Raw genomic sequence first — 26331 nt, 5'->3', positions numbered from 1 at the left:
CTTCATGCAGCTGTTTGTTCACAAACCTTCTGAGGCTTTGCAGATCATCTGTATTTATTCTGAGATATAATTATACCCAGATGGACTCCATTAATTAATTACATGACTACAAAAGGCAATTGGTTGCACTGGATTTTATTTCAGGGTATCCAAGTAAAGGGGGCTAAATACATATATATGCCACACTTTCCATATTTGTATTTGTAAAAAAAGAAGGGAAAACCGTGTTTCCTTTCATTTGACAGTTATGTGCTTCCTTGTGTGGTTCTATTACTAAAAATACAAATAAAACACATAGACGTCTTTGATTGTAAAATAACAAAATGTGAAGAAATTCAAGGAGTGTAAATACTTTTTCAAAGCACTCTGAATATGTGGACATTAACATAAACTCACCTTTTTAAAAATTCCCATTTAGATGCTATTGTGATGAATATTGTGTTATGGTTGTGATTTCTTTAGCAAGCCAAAATGTGGATTGTCTCCTGGCATCTGTGAAGCTTTTAAAAAGACACAACGCTGCTGCTGTTGAGGAAAGTCACAGATGTTTCAGCTCTGCCTACTCTTTACATTCACATACACCTTTTAAAATGATGAGTAATGATCTGTTGGAAAACAGTTATGCAAGCTAATTTTTCTTTTATTAACATAATTCACACTAAATGTCGCTTAATTGTCACCGAGAGTACACTTCTACTGTTTAACAAACTGACATTTTTGTGGTCCATTTCATTTCAGTTCTTCAAAAACAGAGGGTCACTTTGTGGTTATGCATTTAATCACTCCATTAAAATCAGTAAACCAGTGATTGGTGCTTTAGCCTAATGGTAAGGTTATTTGTTCTTGCTGCACTCTTCTAGTTTATTAGTTTATTTTCCCTGTTCCTCCTCTTGTCATTAGTTCCCCTTGAGGTACTATTTACTCAGTGTTCGTTTCCCTTTATGTTTGTAGTTCTTCCCAGCCTTATCCCTAGTTTAGTTCCCCGTGTTGGTCTCTATTGTTTCAGTTCCTTCTGATAGGTTAGCTTGTAGTTATTGTTTGCCTCTATACTTAGTTACACTTATTGTTTACGTTTTGATTTGCATTTATTCTAGTCTTCGCTTTCTCTGCTTCCCTCCCAGTTAGTTTCAGTCAGTGTTTGTTTGAGTTTGTTTACTTTTGCAGTTAAGGGTTCCTTTATGGTCTCTTTTGTTAATTCTTATTTGCCAGGTTCTTATATCTTAGGTTGTTATAGTTTTCTCAGATCTCTTTCTCTGAGTTTGTTAATTATTCCCTTCTCCCATGGTTTAGTTTTGTATTAGATTCACCTGTCCTTCAGCCTCCCTGCTTGCCATGTCACACCTGTCCGTAGTTCTCTTCATTACCTGTCTTTTGTTCCACATTCATTTCCCTTTGTATATTAGTTGGTCTGTTTTCCTTGTTCCTTGCTGGTTTGTTGCGTCACCTTCCTTTCGTCAACTTCTCAAATTGTTTTCCGTACTCTGTCAGACCTGGACTCCTGCATACTCTCTGTTACACCCTGCCTGCCAACCTTCTGTTTAACTGGAGTTTTCTTAATAAATCATCATTCTGCTCGCCATGCTGTCTCCTTGCCTGTCTCTGCAATTTGGTCCACAACAACCCTCAACTATGACAGGGGTGGATGAGATCCACTGTGAGTACTTCAAGTCTCCGGATATTGTGGGGCTGTCATGGTTGACATGCCTCTTCAACATTGCGTGGCGGTCGGAGACAGTGCTTCTGGCACACCGGGGTGGTGGTCCCCCTTCATAAGAACGGTGATCAGAGGGTGTGTTCCAACTATAGGGGGATCACACTACTTAGCCTCCCTGATTTGGCCTATGCCAGGGAGATGAGAGTCCGGCCGATACCTCGGCTTTAGGAGAAGCAGTGTAGTTTTCATCCCGACCGTGGAACACTGGACCAGCTCTATATCCTCTACAGGGTACTCGAGGGTTCATGGGAGTTTGCACAACCTGGGGAAGGCTTTCGACTGTGTCCCTCATGGTACCCTGTGGGGGTTGCTCCAGGAGTATGGAGTCAGGGACCCTTTATTAGGGACCATCTGGTCTCTGTACAAGCGGAGCAGGAGTTTGGTCCACAGCGCCGGCACTAAGTCGGCCTGTTCCCAGTGCATGTTGGACTCCGGCAGGGCTGCCCTTTGTCACCGGTCCTGTTCATAACTTTTATGGGCAGGATTTCTAGGAACACCCAAGAGCTGGAGGGCGTCTGGTTTGGGGACCAGTGGATTTTGTCACTTCTATTTGCAGGTCATGTGGTCCTCCTGGCCCCACTAGCCAAGACCTACAGGATGCACTCGAGCGGTCCACAGCGGAATGTGAGGCAGCTGGAATGCAGATCAGCTCCTCCAAGTCCGAGGCCATGGTTCTTGACCGGAAATGGGTGGCTTGTCCTCTTCAGGTTGGAGGGGAGTTCCTGCCTCAAGTGGAGGAGTTCAAGTATCTCGGGGTCTTGTTCACGGGTAAGGGGAGAATGGAACGCGAGATCACCAGACAGATCGGTGCGGCTTCTGCAGTAATGGGGACCCTGTGCCGGTCCATTGTGGTGAAGGGAGAGCTGACAAGCAAAGCTCTCGATTGGTTGGTCTATGTTCCTACCCTCACTTATGGCCATGAATTTTGGGTCATGACCGAAAGAAAGAGATCCCGGATACAAAATGAACCTGACTGTTGTGAAATGAGCTTCCTCTGTAGGATGGCTGGGCACTTCATTAGAAATAAGGTGAGGAGCTCGGTCATCCCGAAGGAGCTTGGAGTAGAGCCACTGCTCCTCCACATCAACAGGAGCCAGTTAAAGTGGCTCTGGCATCTATACCGGATGCCTCTTAGATGCCTCCCTCGGGAGGTGTTTGTTGGAAGACTTGTACATAAATTATCCTTGCTTAGTTTAAAAAGGTTCTTTATCCTTATGATTTACCATTAAAAGACATTTTCATTTATTTGGTTTGGTGAACTTTGACAGAAGTCCCAGGATTATCAGCTGTTAGAGAAAGATGATCCAGATCCTGATGACGACACGGAAATAGTTTAGTACTAAATGAAGTGTGTGCCCATAGCCAAAAGGAAGTGTAGACATGGGTGGCTTGTTTTAAACTAATCAATAATAAGCTGGAGGGAATTGTTGGAAGATTTCTACATAAATTATCATTGCTTAGTTTAAAAAGGTTCTTTATCCTTATGATTTACCATTAAAAGAAATTTTCATTTATTTACTTTGGTGAACCTTTGGTGAAGTGGTTTGAATACTTTTCACATTTATCTTGAGTGTTTTATAAACTATTAACAGAATTGTCATCTTGTCTTAGAGTTGTATGGTTGCTATGCAGACTGAGCAGGAACTTGTGTGTGTGTGCGGGGGAGTTCTGGGAAGGAGGCTGATCGCACCCCAGCCATTCTTCGTGTCTTTGAATGCCAGATGTGGACATGTGTGCTGTATCAGTATATGGACAGAACCAGTTTTATTCAGTAGGACTTGTATTTGTGAAACTGTGTGTAGCCACACCCACGATGCTGTAACAAGTGTTTTATTTTTACCTTTCTTTAATAAAAGGCTGTGACACAGGGCAGTTCCTCTAAGAGAATGGTCTGTCTTTCCATGGCCAGCCAAAGAACTTTGACTCGCTTGTGTCTTCATTGCATAACTTCTCTGAGTTAATCAGTGTGTCTAACTCTGACAGTGTTCCTGGCACATCCCACAAAGAGGAGGCTCAGGGGACGGCCCAGGACACGCTGGAGGGACTATATCTCTCTGCTGGCCTGGTAACGCCTTGGGCTCCCCCCAGTGGAACTGGAGGATGTGTCCGGGGAGAGGGAAGTCTGGGTGTCTCCACTGAGTCTGCTGCCCCCGCGACCCGGTCCCGGATGAAGCAGAAGATGACGAGTACGAGAATGAGTTTTCACTTTTCTTAGAATAAGATAATAATCCTCAGTGATGAACAGTTTGACTTAAAGTTTTGTGCATTGGGTTGATTGTGGAACGTACTGTAATTGGAGAGATTAGATTGCAGCAGCCACAGTTAGATTCAGGATTAGACACCTGCTACCACATGTCTGGTACTCCCTTGCAGGGGATCTTATACGAAGATTGGCACCTGCTCACCTCAGCAACTGTGTTCACATAATCAGAGGCTCTGGCGGCATCTAGTGGTGAATGAATGTTGATAGCAGGCATGAAACAACACACACAAAATCCCAGACTCCGACACTTCTGGCATTTTTGGTTTAAGAATGTCTCATTTAAAATCTAAGCAAACATCCCAAATAGTTTTTTCTGATTAATGTATTAAATAAATGTTCTGGCAAATTTCTTACTGTCACAGAATTTATTTGTTTTAATATAGTAAATTTATGCTTGTAATTATGGAATTATATTTTATTCTTCACAAATGTATAACCTTTTGACAGAATATTAAAATGTTTTTGCAGATTTTTTTCCTCCATGGAAAATAATTTTTCTTTCATCTACAGTGGCCCTAATACTCCATTGTAAAAAAGAAATATCGAATGATTTTTTTTAGGCTGGTGACTTAGTAAAATAGATTACATTTTTAATATTTTAATTCAGTTGTAAATTTTAGAAATGAAAGAGACTGCATTAAAATAAAAGATTTGTGGTTTTCAGTAGTAGCTTGGGAGTAAAAGGATTTTCATATTTATGTTGGACTGGTGACTTGTCTAGGATGTGCTACCAAACGTATTAAACCCAACTAAATAGCAAACAGTTTTAAATGAAATTAAAAGAAAATTCAATGTAGTACCTTTTAATCAAAGAGCGCTGAACACTTGTGTCGAACCTTTAGATCCTAGTGGCCCTTGTTGTTTATGTAATGGTTGGAAGATGATCACTTGTCATGGCATCCTTGCCTTGAAGCAGGTTAAATCATTTCTGTACCATTTATTTACTGAGTTGCTGAAGTTTTTAAGGTTAAGCTTATCTCTATATTAATAATTGTATGATTGTTATAGAAGTTTATGTTTTCATTTACTCTGTTTAGGGGGTGGATCCCTGCACAATCGAGCCGGTAACGTTTTATTAATTCACTGTTGTTCATTGTACAAAGAATGTCTCTTTTTTTTCTCTTTCTGCCATCTTCTCTGCTTAAGACACTCTTAGGCTCATTTAAAGTCCTCCTCGCTACTCTTCACGTTTGCTCACGTTAGGAGCTCTCTTAAGCCCTGAGGTGCTTTGTTAATAACTTTCATCCCAGTGAGATAAAATTCTAAGAAAAATCAAGAAATTCTAAGATTTTTCTTAAAATTATGTCACTTCAATTCCAACTCCACAGCTATAAGAAAACTGCAGAGGGTCCTGAAAGTTGCGTGTTTGCTTACTCAGCTGGGCCATTTGTGTGACTATGCTGTGCTCGCTGTTGATGGTCTCCATAAATCTGTTGACAATCTCACTGCACTCATGGCATAATATTTAGAAACTGTTACACCTATACTTAAAACCATGTGTAATATGCTTTTTGTCATCAATTTCCTCCAGGATATTCCATCATATTTTCTTCAGATGGAGTTTAGATGTCTTAAATGCAGTAGGAAAAAAACACCTGTGTGAAGTATTCAATTTACGCATATTTTTTACAAAAGAGGAGATGAAAGTGTTAATGAGGAATGATTTTTGGTATTTGGTCCAAAAGGCACAGTTTCAGTTTTTTGCGAAGCCACCCTGCTGATCAAAACAGTGTCATTTGAGACATAACTCTCAAGTGTTTACCAGATATGGAGGTCCAATACTGCCATAATTAAGAATACATAGGCAAATAAATAAATGACTCTACTAAGCTATGCTTCGTTCTTTGTCACTAAGCTGATGTTGTTTATGTTCCTTCGCAGGCAGAAACCTGAACCTTCTGATCCTTCTTCATTGAACTTTGACTTCGGTTCCAGAAGTTTCTGGACGATCAGGTGGATTTCGTTTGGATTTCGTTTCCAAGTACCAAGCTGGCAGCTTCCTGTTATCCTCCGTCTCCTGAACCAAGGCAGAAGCGTACCCTGTCCACCCTTCAGCACAAGTAAACCATCTGGATTTTCTCCGTTTCGCACACCTGGGTCCCTCTATCCCTGGCGACCTGACTTCACTCACTTGGTAAGCCGTTCTACTATTAACATAATTACTTCTCGTTTATTCCTCAAGATTATAATTCTTGTTTTCACCAGTTCTCCTTCCCCTCTTTCCATGCAGTTGGCGATTCTACCATTCACGTTCCAGTATCACTTTATAAATAAAACACCTTTCACTAATTAAGTTGTGCTTCTGAGTGTTTTTCTGTATGTTGGTCAGATCTATCTCGAACAAATTGACATTTTATTTAAACCACTAATTTTCAAATTATTTATTTTTCCTTGAACTCTATTTTTCACCCAAATATATTTAGGAAGGATGACTGATCTTTAGTCTTAAATCTTAAAATCAGGTATTTTATTACTTCCATTTAAGTCTTTAACTAGGTTATGCAAGTTACTCACCAGATCATGTAAATATAAGAACATTACACAAGAACAACTGGAGAGATGGAGTTAGTTTTAAGGATAAAACTTTTATTATACCACAACAATCCAGCCAGAAATGAACATTGAAAAGACCAAATGAGAACTGAATCCAAATTCCTTTTAGATCATGTTTCTACAGAACATTCAGATGGAAACAACCTCCTCTGTCTTTCCAAGATTGCTGTCATCAACATAAAGAAAAACAATGATGAATGTCTTTAATGGCTGGACGTAGGTTTCAAAACCTTATAAAGCCCTCATTATAACACACCATAAAAAATTTCAAGACAGGATGCAAAAAGATAGATATGAAAAAAAAATATGCGAACAAACTGCAATTTTTAGTTTTGGGCTTTATAAGGAATATTTGCAAGGTTCAAGATGGATTTTCTCATGCTTGGTAAGAAACAACTCTGCTTCTTTTAAGACAGTTTAAAACCCTTTTATTGATGGGAATATCTATTAAATGTGTATATTATGGCCCATACAGAATAGCGTAATATCCATTACCATTAATGAGTATAAAAGATCATACTAAATGTTTTCTGAAATGTAGTAAAAGCCTGTCTCAAAATGTCATACTGATATAATGGTAAAAAGAAATGAAAATGTATTTCTATTATTGTACCTTACTGAAATGTAACCATAGTAATTCAGTGTTATAACCACCACCATAATGATATGAACAAAACACCCACAACATTCTGTAAAACTGAATAAAATTTAAATCTTAATATTTGAAGCTGACAAAAAAGTTATAAAATGTATTACTGTGAGGCTACCGTATTAAAACTTTTGTATAATAGATGGTCACACACACGGCTACTTAACTGGTTAACTTGATACCAACACACCTAACCGATACCCCCGATGACTAATAACTAATCTAAGAAGGTCCTGGGTTCAATTCCTGGCCGGGGGTCTTTCTGCATTGAGTTTGCATGTTCTCCCTGTGCATGCGTGGGTTCTCACCGTGAACTCCAGCTTCCTCCCACAGTCCAAAGACATGTCTGTTAGGTTAATTGGTCTCTAAATTGCCCTTAGGTGTGTGAATGAGTGAGTGTGTGGTTGTTTGTGTGTTGCCCTCCAATAGACTGGCGACCTGTCCAGGGTGCACGCCGCCTCCCCCCATAGACTGCTGGAAATAGGCACCAGCTTTCCCGCGACCCACTATGGAAGAAGCAGTATAGCAAATGACTGACTGACTTTTGGGGAAAAATGTTGTTTTCTGTTTCTAAACGAATCAACTTCTAATTCATCTAGAACAGTTCTGTCTGTGAAGGAAATTTCACAATTAACTTCAGAAAATGACAAAAAGTAAATTATATAACCTTATTATCATTATTCTGACTAAACTATTTTCTGAGCTCCTACGAAACATATTTGGTTAATTTGAATTACAGTCCATCACTGAGTTCATAAGCATAGTTGAATATGATCACCCACAGAATTGTTTGAATGGTGTCCTAAACTATAGCATCTGAAACAGGACGCCTAAGAGCTATACAAATGTTTAAATGCAGCATTCTGCAATGTCTGAATTAAAAATAATAGAAATAAGTTGCCTGTAGAGCCCCAATGACTCAAAATGCTGTTAAGAAGATTATCCAAATTTGTGTCTCATTGATGATCACGCAGGTGGAAGTGCTGCGTAGATTCGATTCTTCTCGGTAACAAGTATCCTCCAGGGTTTTCACTATGAAGAAAACACGTTAGTCAGTTAGAAGGTACTTGAAATAAATGCTCATATCAAAATATGATTTTTCAGCTAAGAACTTACAGAATAAGACAAACTGCATACAAGAAAGACTACACATAACAACTAAAATCATTACCCCGGAGAAAAATAGAGAAACAATCACCTGAATGGAAAGGCTACAAATCAGAGCTGCACTGAAATGGATTGAAAATTGATGTCATGTCATGAAGATAGATTTAATTGTCTAGTATTGCTAACAACAGTAAATTCATGGTTTATCGGCTGGAAAACAGTAAAGTAGGACTTATAACTGCTAAATTAGTGAAAGCACTCTAAAAGCTGATCACTTTTAAAGTGCTTTCAGTAGTTCAATATATCTAGACAATATACACTTCTTTTTTCACCAGGTAAGAGGCCTTTAGTTAGGAGTAGGATTATGCACCAAGACTTTGCCAACATGGTGGCAGTTTGTTAACAGTTTGTTTTAACTCTCAAAAGCCAAAATGGGTTTCATACTTGCTGATTCAAATGTTTGCAATTTGATGCATATATGCTGTTGGTACAGAGACAAAGACACAGCCTACAGTTTTGGGCTATGTTTTTGTAGCAGTTTGTACGATCTCTCTTGGATGGTCTGGTAAAATTGAGCCACGAGTTTTAGGCATTAATTATATACAGATGCTAACTACCTGTAGAAGATGTCTGACAATGTGAAAAAATATATTCAATTTGAGTAATTGTATATGTCAAAGTTCTCCTAAAAGTTGCATACAAAGGCCTGAATTAAGAAAATAGGGACAGAATTTAAGCATTACAAACACTCCTCCAATGACAGTGGTTTTTAGGATTAAACTATTATAGTAGATTTAGTTGTATTCTAAAAATCTGTAAAGCAAAGAGTATTGAAATGGCTTGTCTATGTATAGTATATTTACATATTTAATTTAAAACTTTCCCTCTATTAAATGTAATTTAACCATTACCTGTTTCTTAAGTTTGTAATGTGCGAATCAATGTAATACAATGTTTCTGTACATTCTGTTACATTTAATAATTTGGTACTGGTACCTGGAAATACATAAAACAATTCCCATAATATTGCCTTGCTTATTAAAAAGAGTAATTTATGTACTTAGCGGTTCACTGAGGTTATGCTTTGTTACTTTATCAAGTTAAACATCCTGGCATTGCCAGTATGCTAGAATGGCCATTTATTAGTTTGCTCAATTTGAACAATAATGAAGATGCACAACTCAAACTAAACCATGTACTGAGCAAAAACAGTCATCAAAGATAATATCTTTGATCATATCTTATGTTTAAGTGATCGTTTGAAAAAAAGTTTTTTGTGTTGTGTGTTTTTTGTTGTTGGCACCTAATAAAAGGAGCACTTAGGACAAACTAAATGTTTCAGTTTCAGGTTTAAAGAATAAAATTTATGGCAATAAAAACATAAAGTTTGTCTTATTAAAAATACATTTAGAAAAATCTGTAAATTATATTTCATCTTACCTTTTCATGAAAGGATGCTGGAAACCTGTTTCCTGTGTGGATCATTTTGATCCTTGTAGCCCTGGTTGTTGATCCATTGTGTGATGGTTGTAAGATGATCATTTGTCATGACACCCTTGCCTTGAAGCAGGTTGTACCATTTCTGTACCATCTGTGTACTGAGTTGCTGAAAATTTTTTTCAAACATGGCAATCCGGGTTTTACTCTTCTTTTTGTTTTGAACATTCTTGGTGTTAATCAGCTGACATCTGAACATTGCACCAAACGTCATGAGTTTAAAGGTTCCGACAACATCATCTTTGCTTATCATGGTAGCTAAGCATGATCTCAAAGCTTTTGGCTCTGGAGAGGAAACGTCATCAATTACATCTTTAAGGTTATGGTCAGTTGGTAGTTTCAGGCCTTCATGTTTCTCCAAACCAGATATTTTGCTGGTTTCTGAGGCAGGTAAATATTTTCTCACTTGCAGCATTGCCACGGCCAGTTTGCTGTTCTGGTTCAGTTTATTAGCTTCCACTATGCTTCTGTTTGGAGGCTGCTGATCTGCATTGACGGTTTTTTCAACTGCTGGAATACCCGTTTTTTGACAATATCCTTTGTATTGTTCAATCTTTCCAGTTAATTTCTGCAGCAGGGTTTTGTTTTCCTTTATAATCCTTTCTGGTCTACCTGCCTCTGCCATGTACCAGTCTCCTCCTCTGATTGTTTCAGTCAACTCTTTGTGCTTCACAAAAGATTCCCATTGGCCTGGTTGTTTGAGGAGAGTTTTGGCCTCCACAGATCTGAGGCGGTTTGCCTCGGAGGCAATCTCTGCTTCACTGGCTTTTGGTTTCATGCCTCTTGCCAAAGCATGAAAAAGAGAACCCTTTTCTTTGCGATCTATGCTCACAGTCTTATTGTTGATGAAAGCATCATAATGACCATTAGGGTTTTGGGTGCTCTTTGGCCAGTAGATCAAAGTCACTGTTTCACTGGCAGATTTAGTACTTGGACTCACCTCCTGCATTTTGGTGAGTTTGCCATGTTTGTTTTCTGTAAGAATAACAACTCTTGTACCAGTGGCCTCTGACAGGACTCTGATATCGAGAAGGGTACCAGCAGTCTTGTTGTCCTTGATCTTTTCAGCATGTGATCTTGACAGTCGACCAGCATTAGCTGCAAGTTTGTCATTTGGATTTACTGGCATGTTTGCTATGTAGCTGTTGTGCTGTCCAGCTTTAAGTTTTTCCTCCGACCTCTCACTCTTTAAACCAGATCTGACATGTCGTTTGATGGCATCATGTGCTTCGTTTTGCACGCGAGAAACAAGGTGACTGAAAAACTTCTGATTAAACACTTCCACCAAAGCATCAGCCAATAATGTGCTGAGGGTTTCGGCCAAGTCTTGCTTGAATTTGTTCAGCACGTCAGTTTCTGAGAAAGTTAGCTCATTTCGCTTTACTTTTTCAGAAGTGTTTCCTTTGTTGAAAGTGTTCAGTTCTTTCTCAAGGTTTGAGAAGAACTTGCTGGAGAGGGTGAGTACTTCACCGATGGCATCACCTGCCAAAATAGCATAGTGGGTAGTTTGAATAGTTGTCAAAATTATACGGGTTTTTCCATGTGTCCCTTCTTTAGCGCTGTCAATCACTTTAATGATTGATGAGTTAAGCTTGTTCTGCCAACTAAGGTCTGCATATAATGGCTGTAATGCAGAATTTCCCAACTGTTTGTAAATGGAAAGGAGGTCTTTCTTTCTTCTGTCATCTTCCAGAAGATCACGCAGTTGCTCCTTATAAAGAAGGTCTGAAAGAATAACAGTATCCACTAATGTTGCCAAAGGTTCTTTTTCCAGGTTGGTTTTCACATCTTTAACAATTCCTTTTTGCACCTCATTTTTGATGTCGTTTAATATTTGTTCAAGTATTTTCTCTTCTGCTTTCTCAAGTCCGTGGAACAAAGTTTCCTCCACAATCTTTTTTGCTGTATGCTTTATAGCATTTTTCATATTGGTCTTTGTGACCGTGCTTAAACCATTTTTAGCTTGTTTAGAGAGAAACTTTGGCAATGACTTTAGATTTTTTCCAATAGCTTTGAACGCTGCCTTGGCAGCTTTGAATCCCTTTGCAATTAGTTTTCCAACTCCAAATGATATTATAGAAATACCAATAGAAATGGCTTTTCCAATAGCCCATTCTTTCCAGCTGAACTCTCCTGTCACCATTGCTGTAATACCTTCAACACAGTCTGATATTCCTTCAGTAATGAGACCCATTCCAATTTGAGCCAAAGTACCAACTGTGAATACAGTGAGTAAAGCTCCTGCAATAATCTGCAAAACTCCAAGCAGGAACACCAGCAGACCCTCCCAGCAGAAACGAGGCTTCTCCTCAACAGCAAATATGTATTTTAGACCACGACTGTACAGGTTATCAGCTTCTAATTGGAGATCTTCAGCAGCATCTGACACCAAGGAGAAAACAGGGGATTTTTTGGCTATTGCATCCTTCCCCCCTTTTTTGATTTCATCCAGCTTTTGTATGGCCTCAGTGATGTTTTTTTCAAAATACCTGTACATGTTGCACTTGGTTGTTAGCTGTTTTTCGAGGCTGGATGGGTCACTTTTGCCAGTGTCCACAGTGACCATTTTTATGAACTGCAAACAGACCATGCATTCCTCGCTGAGATACTTTAGGGACTCTAGGGCCTTTTGTAGATCTTCTTTGGCTTTAGTGAGGTAATCTCCATTAGACAGCTTTATAGTACAGTATGCATGACTGTAAAAAGCGATGGCTGCCCAACTTTCATCTTGGTTCATGGCTTTTTCAAACAGCCTGGCACCATGTTCCCATTTTTTATCATCCAGAAAAATATTTCCAAAATTGATGTAGTGGTAAATGCTTGAACATGGTGAAGTTTGAGATGAAGATTGTTGTCTTGCAGCAGACAAATCCTTTTTCAGACTTTGCTGAAGTTCAATTTTCTTCCGCTGCTCAATGTCTTCTGATTTAATTTGCAGCCAGATCCCCCAGAACTCATTCATGATGGCAACAATGACCTCTCTGTCATCTCCATCTGTTTTCTTGTAAATATCATGAAGAGTCTCGCAGTACTCTGAAAACAGCTCCTCCCGCAGGTTCATCTCAGCCACATCATTCATCATGCAACTTATCTTTTCTGCTGCAAGTTTGTCCCTCGTGCTCTTGGCTTCCTCCAGAGATGTCGTTGACTTGAAATCCTGCTGCTGGTGACCAGTGCACATGATGATCTGAGCAGATCCAGGTTTACCTTTGCGTGCTGTTCGTCCAAAAGCCTGGAGTTCTACTCTGGTGTTTTCAGAGAGGAAGGAGAGAATAACAAATAATCCTCCATTTTTGTTGACCTGTTTGGACACTTTAATGTCTGTGCCACGCCCAGCAAGGTTTGTGGCAACAATGACATCACCAGGAACAAGCTCCTTCTCTATTTTGCTCAAACTTTCAGTGTCACTGCGGCAGTAGAGGATGATTTCCCCAGGGATGCTGCTTTTCAGTTCTTCGTAGATCTCTTTGGCTTTGTTGATAGTTTCACAGATGACCAGGGCAGCTCTTCCCTCTCTGTATGAATTTGAGGAAATTTGAGACAGAACAACTTGTTTTATTTCAGATTTCCAGTCTATAGAAGTCGTTTTCAGAGTTCCTTTGATCTCATATAGTTTCTTGCTGTTAAAAGTTGGCATTCTGCATGCAGACAGACTTGGATATAGATCCTGCAGAAACAGAATGTCCTTTTCACTGCCGAGTGTTCCTGTGGTTCCATATATCTTCCCATGGTACTTTTGAAAAAACGAGATGTTGGAAATGTAGTTTGTTACTGCTGAAACTGTGCTGAGTTTGATTTGATGTTTAATCTCCACAAATTGCTGCAGACCATCACCCCACTTCTTATTCAGTTCAATAATACCAGTGGATCTGAAGTCTACTGGACAAATATTGCCATTTTGTACCACATAGTCCCGTTCTTCCCTTAGCTGCTGTGCCAGAAAGGCATTCTCTACCCACAGGGACATTTTTTTTTCAATGAGATTCCTCAAGAATCCAGGAATGCTGATTTTGTCTGTACTGTTTGTGCATGGGGTGTACTGAATCTTCTCTGACATTAAGTCTGCAATGGGCTTGATGAGAACTTCTTCTGAGTCATAGAGAGGACAACACAAGCCTTCGTCCAAGACGAGAAACTTTAGGTCTGGAATTTGATTAGTGTCATACGGACTGAGTTTTCTTAGACACAGCAGTCCTTCGCTGTTTAATGTGTAAATGGTGAAACCATAGGGAACATAGTCCTCCATTTCTTCAAAGAATTGCACCACATTATCCTGGCTCACATCTTTCAGCTTTTTAAGAATATCCTCCTTCTCACCCTTATGGAGATCCTCTGTAAAGCCCTGAGGCACAGTGTTGGTTTCTTCAGCAATACGTAAAATGTCCAATGGATCGTCGATTTCAGTTTCTTCTGTGTTTATTGAGTCAAAGATGGCCTTAAAGAAGGAAGCAGGGGGACCCTGGACAAATATCTGGTGTCCTGAAGACAAGAAGCCATACTGTTGGACATGGCCCCAGATCATGGCCAGAATAGTGTTTAGGTGGTCCATGGAGACCATGGGGCTGGACAGGTAGGTCAGCTGCACTCCCTGGTCCAGCAGCAGAGAGTCCACTTCATCAATAATGATGCACTGATAGCTGCGATCAGGCCTCACATCTTTCATCTCAAAAATCTGGCGAAGGTGATCAGCAGCAAAGGCTTCAATAGTTCCATAGATGATGTCCTTCTGGTAGCACTTTTTTCGACTGCTGTCGTCAGTTTTATTTGTATTTGTATCAACGGTAATGCCAAAGTACTTATAGAAGTTGCTCCATTCTGCTGCATCCCTTTGACATAAAACACATGAGCTGGACACCACATCTACTTTTTCACCCCTAAACACACGCAGTACTGCAAACATTGCTATGACACAAGATTTTCCTTCTCCAGTTCCCATTTCCAGCAGCTTTCCATTGTTGGACAAGGTCAAGAGGCACCAGCTTATCATTTGATTGATTCTAGGCCACCACTTCTCTTCAGCTATTTTCAGGTTAACAACATTGCATAAGACGGCCAAGACCTCCTGAAGATCGACTGACTCCATGCTGTGACTGAGATTCTTAGCCTTTTGTATGTCGTTGTGTTTTTTAATTTCACCGGTGTTTATCAGGTCTGTCACATGAGAAACTATTTTGTATGATTTATTCAGTGTTTCTTCATCAATGTCTTTCATCTGCCTTATTTCATCAAAAAGGATGTCAATGCTTTTGACTTTCTCATCTCCAAAGCTTTTTTCTAAAAGCTGGATCAGATTGTCTGTTTTACGTGTCTCTAACAGACTAATGACAGTCTGGTTGTTCTCATCTGTCCACTTGAAAGAAACCCGATATGTTTCCATTAAATGTAAAATCTTCATGATGGAAATGCAGCCCTCATTATGATGGCGATCGATTAATGCTTCAAGGAGGTTCAGGAGCTCCAGTGGTGACCAAAGGTTTTTTTCTCCCAGATTTGAAACCATCTGTAAGACTTCTCTGGTTTGTTTATTTGAGGCTTTAGTTTGCTCTGAAGATGCCAAAATACTTTCCAAACACAATTTTTCAGCTGAAGAAGTGCTTTTCCCAGCTTGATTTTGACTGGCAACCACTTTCAGGAGATTCTCAAGAAAAGTCAGACCAAACATCTCTTTAGGAAGAAGTTCTTTTCCACTAATTTTCTTAAGGAGTTTGGTTATTTTTGCTTCTGTGCTTGTACCTTCTTTTACGTTTGACTGTAGAGCTTGAAAAACCGCCTTGAAGAACAACTCTCTCTGTTCCATGTCTTCTGTGTGTAATTTTTCCACAAGGTTTTGCAGGACTTCTGCAGCACAAGCAAGGAAATCATTATCCTTGAGCCTTGGCAGATCAAGAGTATTTGATGCCACAAGACATTTTTCCTCAATTAAAAATCCTCGTGTGAGTTGAGGAATCTGAGTTTCAATGATCTCTTTCCAGTACAGAAAATAGTCAGACACAAAGTCTTCGAGTCTACCATAGATGACATCAGCCTCATAGACACTCATGAAAGATGAATCAGTTTGTTTAGTGATGTTCGTCCTGACAGATATTCCGAGGCTTTTGTAGAAGTCAGACCACTCCTTAGTTTGAGCTTCAGTGTCACTGTCAGAGTTCAGCATAATGTCCATTTTGTTCCCCATATAGAACTGCATTGCAGCAAACATAGTAATGACACATGGGTCTTCTTCAAAGGAAGACAGTTGTGGTACTTTAGTCTTCTCAGTGAGCACCAGCACACACCACTGCACCATGTGTTTCACTGTGGGCCACCAGCCTTTTGTATCAAAAACTGCTTTACAGAGCTGAGAGAGACATGTCTGTAAGTTCTTTGTGTCAAACGTTTCATATTTTAACGATCCTACAGGAGCATTTTCTGAAAACTGGAAAACACCAGTGATGATGGTTTTTATTTCGTCAATCATGGAAACATCCAACTTTTGTGACATTTTTAGGTCTGCCAGAGCAGCATCCAGGGTGCTTTCGTCTTTCTTTTTGAGAATCTTCTGGAAATCCTGATAGAAACTTTGTGAATCAGCACTGTCAAGAGCCTGGATGAGAGAATGTCCAGAATGATCTGTCCAACTTGGTGATACATCATAAACCTCTACCAATTGTAGGACTTTAGCTATGGAAACATCTTGTGTGCATTTTAAGGACATTGCTTTGAGCAGATTCACTGCCTCCATTGGTGTCCATTGGTCTATTTCTACAAGGTCAAGAATCATCTCAGTTGATGCATAGTGGCTTTCTTTGCCATTCAGATTGACAAGGGTGGATATTAGAAGTTTCAAACACTGAATTTCCATTTTTAAAATAAATATAGAGGTTTTGCCAACTGTACCATGCATTGATGAAATGAGGATGCTCAGGAAGTCAAGAGGAAAAAGCTGCTCCATTGTAAGCTCTTCCTTAGCCCACCTTTTTGCTATAATGACTGCATCAGCATCAGACTTGTCATTTTCACTGATGTAGCGCATCAGAGTTAGATACATGGCTTGAATCAACTCAAGACTTTCAAAAATGTTGCATGCTGATTGGCTGATGGACTCAACTAAGGACTGCACATGATTGGAGATATTTTCTCGAGACAATTCTTCTGGTATCTCCACAGACAGCGCACACAGCTCTGTGATGTAAACCTGAGCATGCTGCAGAGTGCTGCCGGAAGGGGGATCATTTATCCATTCATCAAACAGAAGATTGTCCAGAGCTGACAGGATCTTCCCCAGCAGATCAGCTTTTGGAGCAGTGAGACTGAGATCTGAAGCTTCAATGTTACATTTCAAAGAAAGGATTTCTAAAAGTTCATCTTTCCCACTGTAAGTTTTATAGTCAGCCTCAAATTCATCCAAAAGCCCAATCATAACATTATGTTTAGACTGTTGCTCTTGTCTACTTCTCTGTTGTTTTTCATACTGCTCTTTAGCTCGTTCCCTTGATTCCTGTACTCTTTGACTCAACTCCTCTTTCTTTCTCTCCTCTTCTATCCTTTTTTGTTCTTCTTGTCTTCTTCTCTCCTCATCTTTCCTTTTTCTCTCTTCCTCTGTTCTTTTTTGGTCCTCCTGTCTGCTCCTCTCCTCCTCTCTTCTCTTTCGCTCATCTTCTTTTATCCTCTCTTCTTCCATCATTTTCCTTTCCTCCTCTCTCTTACGTTCTTCCTCTCTTCTCTGTTCTTCTCTCCTTCTTTCTTCTTCTCTCCTTCTTTTTTCTTCCTCTTCCCTCCTACGTTCTGCATCTCTGATTGGCTTATAAAAGCAATCACGGCAGTAATATTGGTTATTATAGCCAACTGGTCTGTAGTATTCTCCTCCATTGAACACATGCACATGCTGCCCATGTATGACGTCTTGTCTTAAATTATCAAAGGAATGACATGGAGGCAAGACTCTATTACACTTGCAGCACCTAAGACTGTTGCCCATGTTTGCTTCTGATGGTACGTTTCCCATTTTTGCTGAAATATTTTGAACTTACGCGGTAGTCAGCATCTGCAACAGGGGTCTACCTGAAAGATAACAAAAAAACAGCATATCAGGCATATTTAGAAATTTTATTTTTTTGCTAGTCTTGTACAAAAAACATATATGCTCTACCTATATAGTTCAGATTAATTAGATTCCAACTCTGTAACATTCTGGTATATCCTCATTGAGTAAAAGCAGGATAATTAGTATATTAAAGGCATCCTTTTCTGTTAAGTTTAGATGAAATTATCTTAAAGCAAGTATTAACTTTCCAATTACTTTCCAATTATCTGTCCGGTGAAATACTATCAGCAGTATATCAGAAGCCTTTCTACAAAGTCACCCCATAAACAAAAAATGGTCATTCTAAAAAGGAAAAGACATTTTCAAGAGTCCTCAGAAACTACTCCTACTACGTTTTATGATTTTATGGACAATAAAAAGTAGAGAAACACATTATCAAGTACTTATGAGGGCTCCCATTTCCAAACTTAACACAAACACAGAAAGTGGCTATTTTGATAAAGATTTGAAAATTGTTTTTAAAATAAAATACATCTGAAAAAAAAAAAAAATAATTTTCTTGCAGACAGCATTGTCTTTTTAAATAAAGCTGTAAAACATACAGGTCCTTCTCAAAATATTAGCATATTGTGATAAAGTTCATTATTTTCCATAATGTCATGATGAAAATTTAACATTCATATATTTTAGATACATTGCACACTAACTGAAATATTTCAGGTCTTTTATTGTCTTAATACAGATGATTTTGGCATACAGCTCATGAAAACCCAAAATTCCTATCTCACAAAATTAGCATATCATTAAAAGGGTCTCTAAACGAGCTATGAACCTAATCATCTGAATCAACGAGTTAACTCTAAACACCTGCAAAAGATTCCTGAGGCCTTTAAAACTCCCAGCCTGGTTCATCACTCAAAACCCCAATCATGGGTAAGACTGCCGACTTGACTGCTGTCCAGAAGGCCACTATTGACACCCTCAAGCAAGAGGGTAAGACACAGAAAGAAATTTCTGAACAAATAGGCTGTTCCCAGAGTGCTGTATCAAGGCACCTCAGTGGGAAGTCTGTGGGAAGGAAAAAGTGTGGCAGAAAATGCTGCACAACGAGAAGAGGTGACTGGACCCTGAGGAAGATTGTGAAGAAGGGCCAATTCCAGACCTTGGGGGACCTGCAGAAGCAGTGGACTGAGTCTGGAGTAGAAACATCCAGAGCCACCGTGCACAGGCGTGTGCAGGAAATGGGCTACAGGTGCCGCATTCCCCAGGTCAAGTCACTTTTGAACCAGAAACAGCGGCAGAAGCGCCTGACCTGGGCTACAGAGAAGCAGCACTGGACTGTTGCCCAGTGGTCCAAAGTACTTTTTTCGGATGAAAGCAAATTCTGCATGTCATTCGGAAATCAAGGTACCAGAGTCTGGAGGATGACTGGGGAGAAGGAAATGCCAGAAGTCCAGTGTCAAGTACCCACAGTCAGTGATGGTCTGGGGTGTCGTGTCAGCTGCTGGTGTTGGTCCACTGTGTTTTATCAAGGGCAGGGTCAATGCAACTAGCTATCAGGAGATTTTGGAGCATTTCATGCTTCCATCTGCTGAAAAGCTTTATGGAGATGAAGATTTAATTTTTCCGCACGACCTGGCACCTGCTCACAGTGCCAAAACCACTGGTAAATGGTTTACTGACCATGGTATCACTGTGCTCAATTGGCCTGCCAACTCTCCTGACCTGAACCCCATAGAGAATCTGTGGGATATTGTGAAGAGAACGTTGAGAGACTCAAGACCCAACACTCTGGATGAGCTAAAGGCCGCTATCGAAGCATCCTGGGCCTCCATAAGACCTCAGCAGTGCCACAGGCTGATTGCCTCCATGCCACGCCGCATTGAAGCAGTCATTTCTGCAAAAGGATTCCCGACCAAGTATTGAGTGCATAACTGTACATGATTATTTGAAGGTTGACGTTTTTTGTATTAAAAGCTATTTTCTTTTATTGCTCGGATGAAATATGCTAATTTTGTGAGATAGGAATTTTGGGTTTTCATGAACTGTATGCCAAAATCATCCGTATTAAGACAATAAAAGACCTGAAATATTTCAGTTAGTGTGCAATGAATCTAAAATATATGAATGTTAAATTTTCATCATGACATTATGGAAAATAATGAACTTTATCACAATATGCTAATATTTTGAGAAGGACCTGTATATACATACAGTGCTGTGCAAAAGATTTAGGCAGGTGTGAAAAAATGCTGTAAACAAAGAATGCTTTCAAAAATGGAATTGTTAATCATTTATTTTCATCAATCAACCAAATGTACTCAGTACTTTCTGTGTTTTTCATTAAAATCTATTTAGAAAAATAACTATTATAAAGCACCTGAAGAACGATGGACTGCACAGGCTGGTCGAGTTTGTTGGATCACCAGGGATTTCGAATTTCAAAATGACGCTGATGATAAGCCCCCACCTCACTGTGTGTTCCGTCGGCACTTGCGCACACACACACTCACTGAGTTACTTGTTTCTTCCCTACTCAGCCATAGTGTTTTGTTAAACGATGTTCTGTTTGGCCCTTGTGCAGTCAGGCAAGGGGTTCCACAAGGCTCTGTTCAATAAACCATAGGCTCTGTTTTGGGTCCCCTGCTTTTCTACCTCTATCTTGTGCTGCTTAATCAATTACTAAATACTTTTGGAATTGGTTTTCACTGTTATGCTCATTTGCAGATATATACGCCTCTACGTTTTGATAATGGGTTTAGCTTGTCTAATCTTGAAGTCTGTCTTTTAGCTGTTAGGGATTGGTTCTCTGAGAATTTTCTGTTCCTTAATTCTGCTAAGACAGAGATGGTGATCTTTGGACCTCAAAAACTGCATCATCCATTTGAAAATGTTTCTCTGTCTTTTGATAACTGTGCTGTACAATGTACTGACAAAATGAAAAACCTTGGTGTTATTTTCGATCAGACCCTTGTATTTGAAAAAACATAAGATCAGCTGTATCCTGTCTTACAAGGAAGCTGAAGTCCTCATCCATTCATTTCTAACATCTCGCTTGGACTGTTCTAATGCCCTGCTGTCTGGAGTGCCTCAAAAAAGCTTTAGAACTCTGCAGATGGTGCAAAATATCGCTGCTCATATTCTGACCAAAGCGGGGTCATATGAGCTTATTACATCGGTGTTAGCCTCTCTTCACTGGCTTCCTTGTCAGGTTCGAGCTGACTTAAAGGTGCTCTTGCTAACATATATAACACTTCATGGACATGAACCTCCTTATTTAAATGATCTTCTTAAGGTGTATGTACCATCTCGGGCCCTCCCTTCTCAAGGAAGAAGTGATTTGTGTTTTAAAAAATATCTTGCTTCACCTAAAGTAGAGCCCTGTGTGGGACTATTTTTCTAATCCCGCTCTTGCTGAATCTCTGCCCATTACTGCTTCCTACTGCTTCCGCTGTCTGTCTCTATCGTTGCTGCAATATTTGCTATTAATCCCGCCACCCCCACCACTTTGATACACTGCATAATTCAATAAATGTATTTCCACAGGATGTTTTGTTGCAGTTAAGGGCAGAATGAATGAAGTACATTCAACAAAAATCTCTGCGCTTTGAATCACAAATTCTCATGTAAACTGAGGTCAGAAAGCAAAATAAAGTCAGACAGTCAGTCATTTTCTACCACTTCTCCCATAGTGGGTCGCAGGGAAGCTGGTGCCTATCTCTTGCAGTCTATAGGCGAGAGACGGGGTACACCCTGGACAGGTCGCCAGTCTATCGCAGGGCAGCACACAGACACACATAGGACAAACAACCACCCACACACTCATTCATGCCTAAGGGCAATTTAGAGAAATCAATTAACCTAACAGTCATGTTTTTGGACTGTGGGAGGAAGCCGGAGTACCTGGAGAGAACCTGAACATCTCTTTAGGAAGAAGTTGCTTTCTACTAATTTTCTTAAGGTGTTTGGTTATTTTTGCTTCTGTGCTTGTACCATCTTTTTAATTTGACTGTAGAGCTTAAAAAACAGCCTTAAAGAACATCTCTCTCTGTCCCATGTCTTCTCTTTCCAGTACAGAAAGTAGTCAGACACAAAGTCTTTGAGCGTACCATAGATGATATCAGCCTCATAGACACTCATGAAAGATGAATCAGTTTGTTTCCTCATGTTCGTTCTGACAGATATTCCAAGGCTTTTGTAGAGGTCAGACCACTCCTTAGTTTACAAATAAATAATAACACGACAGTAAAATGAAACTGGGACATCTATCTTGAGATTACTGTGCAGAAAGAGTACATTGCTGACAGACTGGTCTTGGGCTACTGCAGCTTTCTTCTAAAATGCGTGCACAGACATGCTCTCTTTGACGCCTCATTGGACTCACTCAATATTAACTTTGCAAGCCTTGACAGGTAAACGTTCTTTGTGAATGTTCCTTACATAGGTTTCTGACTGGTTTGTGCAACAGCCCTGAATGGAAGTATTCTGACTTTGGGCCTGAATTATTGGAGGAATCTTCCTCCTATTATGCAAACCAGATATTTTGGCGAGGTGCTTTTTGGCTTGAGGCGCTACATGTCAAAGCTAAGGTTGTGAATGACTGCTTTTGCATCTTTGGATGAACTTGATCATATTTTATTTCATAAAGATATTAAAGTTGCTATTTGTCTGTTTTCACGATTATGTCATTCAATAATATAGTTTATTTTCTCCATTCTCCAATCTTGATTTTATTACCAACCTCAGTTGTACTCTTCAGCCTTCCAACAATCTTGGGACCCAGTGTCTTTTTTAAGACACCTGCTCCCACAATATTTACATCGATTCCCGTGGACCAATCCTAATGCAGAACTCTAGTGTGGAGTCCGCACAACTGAACTGTTCTACTGCATTTACAAATTAACCCAGAAACATGTCCATCAGTAGACAGCTCGGTCAGCTACTAAATGTGAAGTGGTAAAATGACCACTCTCTATTTCTCCTCTGTTCAGTAATAGAAGAATTAGCTGCTAATGGGGCCAATAACAAAACAGGTACATATTAATAAATGGTGGGCCAAAACTGAAGCTGACAGAGCAGAAACTGGTCCCAACTCGTAACAATCTACCCCGTTTACTGTAGTTTATCATGACAAAACCTATGATGCAAAATTACTAGAAACATAGAAATTGAACAGGGGTGTCGCTGAATACATTTGCATGGGCCTGATCCTTGGTTACATTGTAGAAAATTTTTTTGTATGGACCAGATCCAAGTCTCCTCTATATAAAGCATCTATTTTTGGAATAGAGAAAGCCTTTCCTTGGGAAAATGTCTGCGTAATAGCATCAAATTGACAGGATATTTGACAGGATAATATTAAAATAAATTAGCAACACAACTAAACCCAATGTACATAATTACATAAATCACCACTTCTACTAATCTATCTTTTCCACAGTTTTGCTAAACATGAAACTGGAACTTTTGAATTAGATTTTTTTTTATTGTAAATGTGTGCTAAATCTCTTTTTACTTACTGGTTTTGCCCTAATTAGGAAAATATACAAATTTGTCATATATTCTTTTAGAAAGAACCCTGTGGTGTGGTATTAAAAATGGTATCAAACTATTTTCTTTGTATAGGTATTAAGTTTTAAGATTTTGTATACAACCCTAATGGAGAAAGAACATGTAGAAGGGAGAAAAGGGACAATCTCATCAAAGGAAATCTGTGTAAAGCCAATCAACCATGTGAAAAACATATGGAGTGTTGGTCAGGTAGATCTCCGCAGATACACAGGCATTGGTCACACGGGACATTCTGTCAAGCACACCTGTTAAAAACCGATTTCTGTCTTTAATCCATCAGCCTCCAAAAAGGCATGTACAAATGAATTTTACTGAGAGGTGATGACTGCGGCAGAGTGAATAATTTTTGGTCTGAGTGAGATGAGGCAATGTATTGTTCATTTTATTGAAGTGCTGGACTGCGCACTTCAAAGAATATATCTGAATCAATGATTTTTTTTCTCCATCAGTTATTGTTACTTTAGTAATTTTTTTATATGGCTACAAATGTTTCTTGTTCTTACAGCAAGATTGTTCTCCAACTTCCATGTTGACTAACTTGAGTATGTGGTGATACATAATTCTGCATTAAATAGTTAACTTGCAGTAATCATTAAGCAAGTGAACAGGTAAATTAGTGTGAAAGCTGTGAAAAGAAAAGTGTTTACATTTGGTACAATGGTATTTTAAGATGATGACAAAATATAGTTTCTGTAAAATTTTGCATATGTTTTTACAAAAGTGGTTAATTTTGCAAAGAATGTCGGGTGTTCTGTTAACCACACCAGAGGGTGTGGTTAACCTTTTGAGGTTCCTGCTGCTACAGATTAAAACACATTTATCACACAGTGGAAGTTTTTAATATGAGTCTTATGGATTTCTGCTCACGACAAAACAGCCTGTTGTTGGCACCACAAAGCAAAATAAAATGCATGCGTAGGTTCTCTCCGGCTACTCCGGCTTCCTCTCACAGTCCAGAAACATGACTGTTAGGTGTTGCTCTAGATTGTCCTTAGGTGTTAGTGTGCGTGCAATGCCGTGTGTCTCTGTGTCGCCCTGTGACGGACTGGTGACCTGTCCAGGGTGTACCTCGCTTCTCGCCCAATGACAGCTGAAGGTACACACCAGCACCCCCCAGCAACCCTGCAAGGAACAGTGGGTATACATGATAACGGATGTGCCCTATGCAACTTATTATTGGTCATGTAAATATTTGGTGCCCACAGCTTAGAAACTGTATGAAGATGGTGCTGGACAAATGGATGGCAAATGACTGTGAAGGTGGTTACAGATTCTCAGCTTGTGATTTGGTGCTAATTTAAAGGGCTATCTCAGTAAAGGGCTATCTCAGTGGCTTTTGTTTAGGAGCCTGTTTTTAATTAAACCATCTCCAGTTAAAAACCTGACATATTTACACAACTAATGCCCCAAAGGGATTATTTTACTGTTAATATTAATTCTTTACAAAATATTTTCAGACCTATGAAATCTTTATCCTATTTGTGAAACACAAAATTCAGCATTTTTGATGTGTTACTTTGTAAAAAGTATGAAAAACTAAATGTGTAACATCATTATTTTGTTATTAGTTTTTTTAGCTGAATTCTACCTTTTTTGGGGGGAGGGGGTGTTTGTCAGAGGAGGTTGTGTGTTTGGTTGTGTACGGGAGAACAGAGGGAAGACTTCGCCCATTATTTTTGCAAGGGCCACCAATGTTTCTGTTCTATCAGAGTTAAGCAAATCTGCATTCCAATTGTTGTGAAACTTTATTGCAGAAATGGTGGTTTCTTTAAATAAAATGCCTACAGTTTACTGGAAGCTTTGTTACAGAACAAATCAATAAAACACGGTGTTACTGTTTAAGAACAAAACTAACGTCAAAGTAAATGCAAAGGTAATAAAATTTTTGTGGAATGTCTTTTGATTACATGTGGTTTGTTCCTTTGTTTTGCAGCTTGTAAACGTCTGTTAGTGCATGACACTGTCCCACCCCTAAAAAAATCCTGTGCTTTTATGACTGAGAATACAAAAAAGTGTGATCTAAAGTAAGATGTTCTAAAAAGCACAGAATATTTTGGAGGAAATAAATAAAAAAATATTTTGAGAAAGCACTTTACAGAGCATAGATGAGGTTAAAAAGGTGCCAAAAAATGCACTTACCAGCAGGTGGTTTGGCTCAGAGCCAGCTCAGGGGACATTTAGTTAAGAAAGTGTAGTCTGAATACACTTCACAGCAACAACTGAAATAAGAGAATGGGTAAATCAGCATAGGCAAATATCTGTCTATATGTCTATTTTCTACCCAACCTTACTTATTACAAATTTAGACAGCCTCATAAACTTGTTGATCTTTTAATGAGAAAAAAAGTCTTAACAGTGTTGTACCAACTTAGATTAATTAAATTAAAGAGCGATTCAACTGTTTTACATTACCTTCATCAGAAGTCTTGACCACAACGCAAGTGAATTTGAACCCGAACACTCTCAGGAATACTTGTGAGGTGCATTGATTCGTCTTTATCCCCGAGTGGTTTGAAGCCTGTATTTAAGGTAAGCCAGGTCTGACCACGCCTCTCAAGACAGGCAGTTAGTTTATATAACATCTTAACAGTGACATAAGTTTTCTCAAACACACTACAAATATTAAAATATTAGAAAAACTTTCACATGATTTACAATTGCCTACAGACATGTTAAAAATAAGCTAAAGAAATTGGAGTGTAAATACAAAAGCAAACAAACAAACAAAAAAAACATGCTATAACTTAAATTATCCTGATTTCTTATTTTTTAGTGCCAAGATTAACATATAATTTTTTTTTTTTTACATTGATTTAGTTTTTTAATGACATTATATTTGGTTTGTCACAAATTGATTTGAACATTTTACCCACCAATAGTTTTGACCAATTGCCTGAATGCACATAGTCACTGATCAAAAAATGATCATTTCAAATCTGGGTCTGGTTAAAATG

At 39.1% G+C, this 26331-nt stretch overlaps 1 protein-coding gene and 1 long non-coding RNA gene across 2 annotated transcripts; one reads left to right on the top strand and one right to left on the bottom strand.

Moving 5' to 3' along the window:
• The first annotated feature begins 3279 nt into the window (after positions 1-3279).
• On the top strand, positions 3280-6270 carry LOC124870456. The gene is made up of 3 exons (XR_007038779.1): positions 3280-3900; positions 5859-6111; positions 6208-6270. It is a non-coding gene; the product is annotated as an uncharacterized LOC124870456 (long non-coding RNA).
• Positions 6271-7627: 1357 nt separating this feature from the next.
• LOC124870548 lies at positions 7628-25917 on the bottom strand. Its single transcript, XM_047369300.1, has 4 exons — positions 25790-25917; positions 25517-25596; positions 9727-17823; positions 7628-8211 (listed from the first exon to the last, which is right to left on the bottom strand). The coding sequence occupies exon 3, from the start codon at positions 17765-17767 to the stop codon at positions 9731-9733; it is 8037 nt and encodes a 2678-aa protein (XP_047225256.1). The 5' UTR covers positions 17768-17823; positions 25517-25596; positions 25790-25917; the 3' UTR covers positions 7628-8211; positions 9727-9730.
• Positions 25918-26331: the final 414 nt, after the last annotated feature.

Source organism: Girardinichthys multiradiatus, chromosome 6 (assembly GCF_021462225.1).
Source record: "Girardinichthys multiradiatus isolate DD_20200921_A chromosome 6, DD_fGirMul_XY1, whole genome shotgun sequence".
Lineage (NCBI taxonomy): Eukaryota > Metazoa > Chordata > Actinopteri > Cyprinodontiformes > Goodeidae > Girardinichthys > Girardinichthys multiradiatus.
The sequence above is the reverse complement of the archived record's forward strand: the minus strand, read 5'-3'. Positions and strand labels throughout refer to the sequence as shown.

Excerpts from the sequence above, each read along its gene's own strand:
- LOC124870548 (XM_047369300.1), bottom strand. The coding sequence starts at position 17,767 with ATGGGAAACGTACCATCAGAAGCAAACATGGGCAACAGTCTTAGGTGC.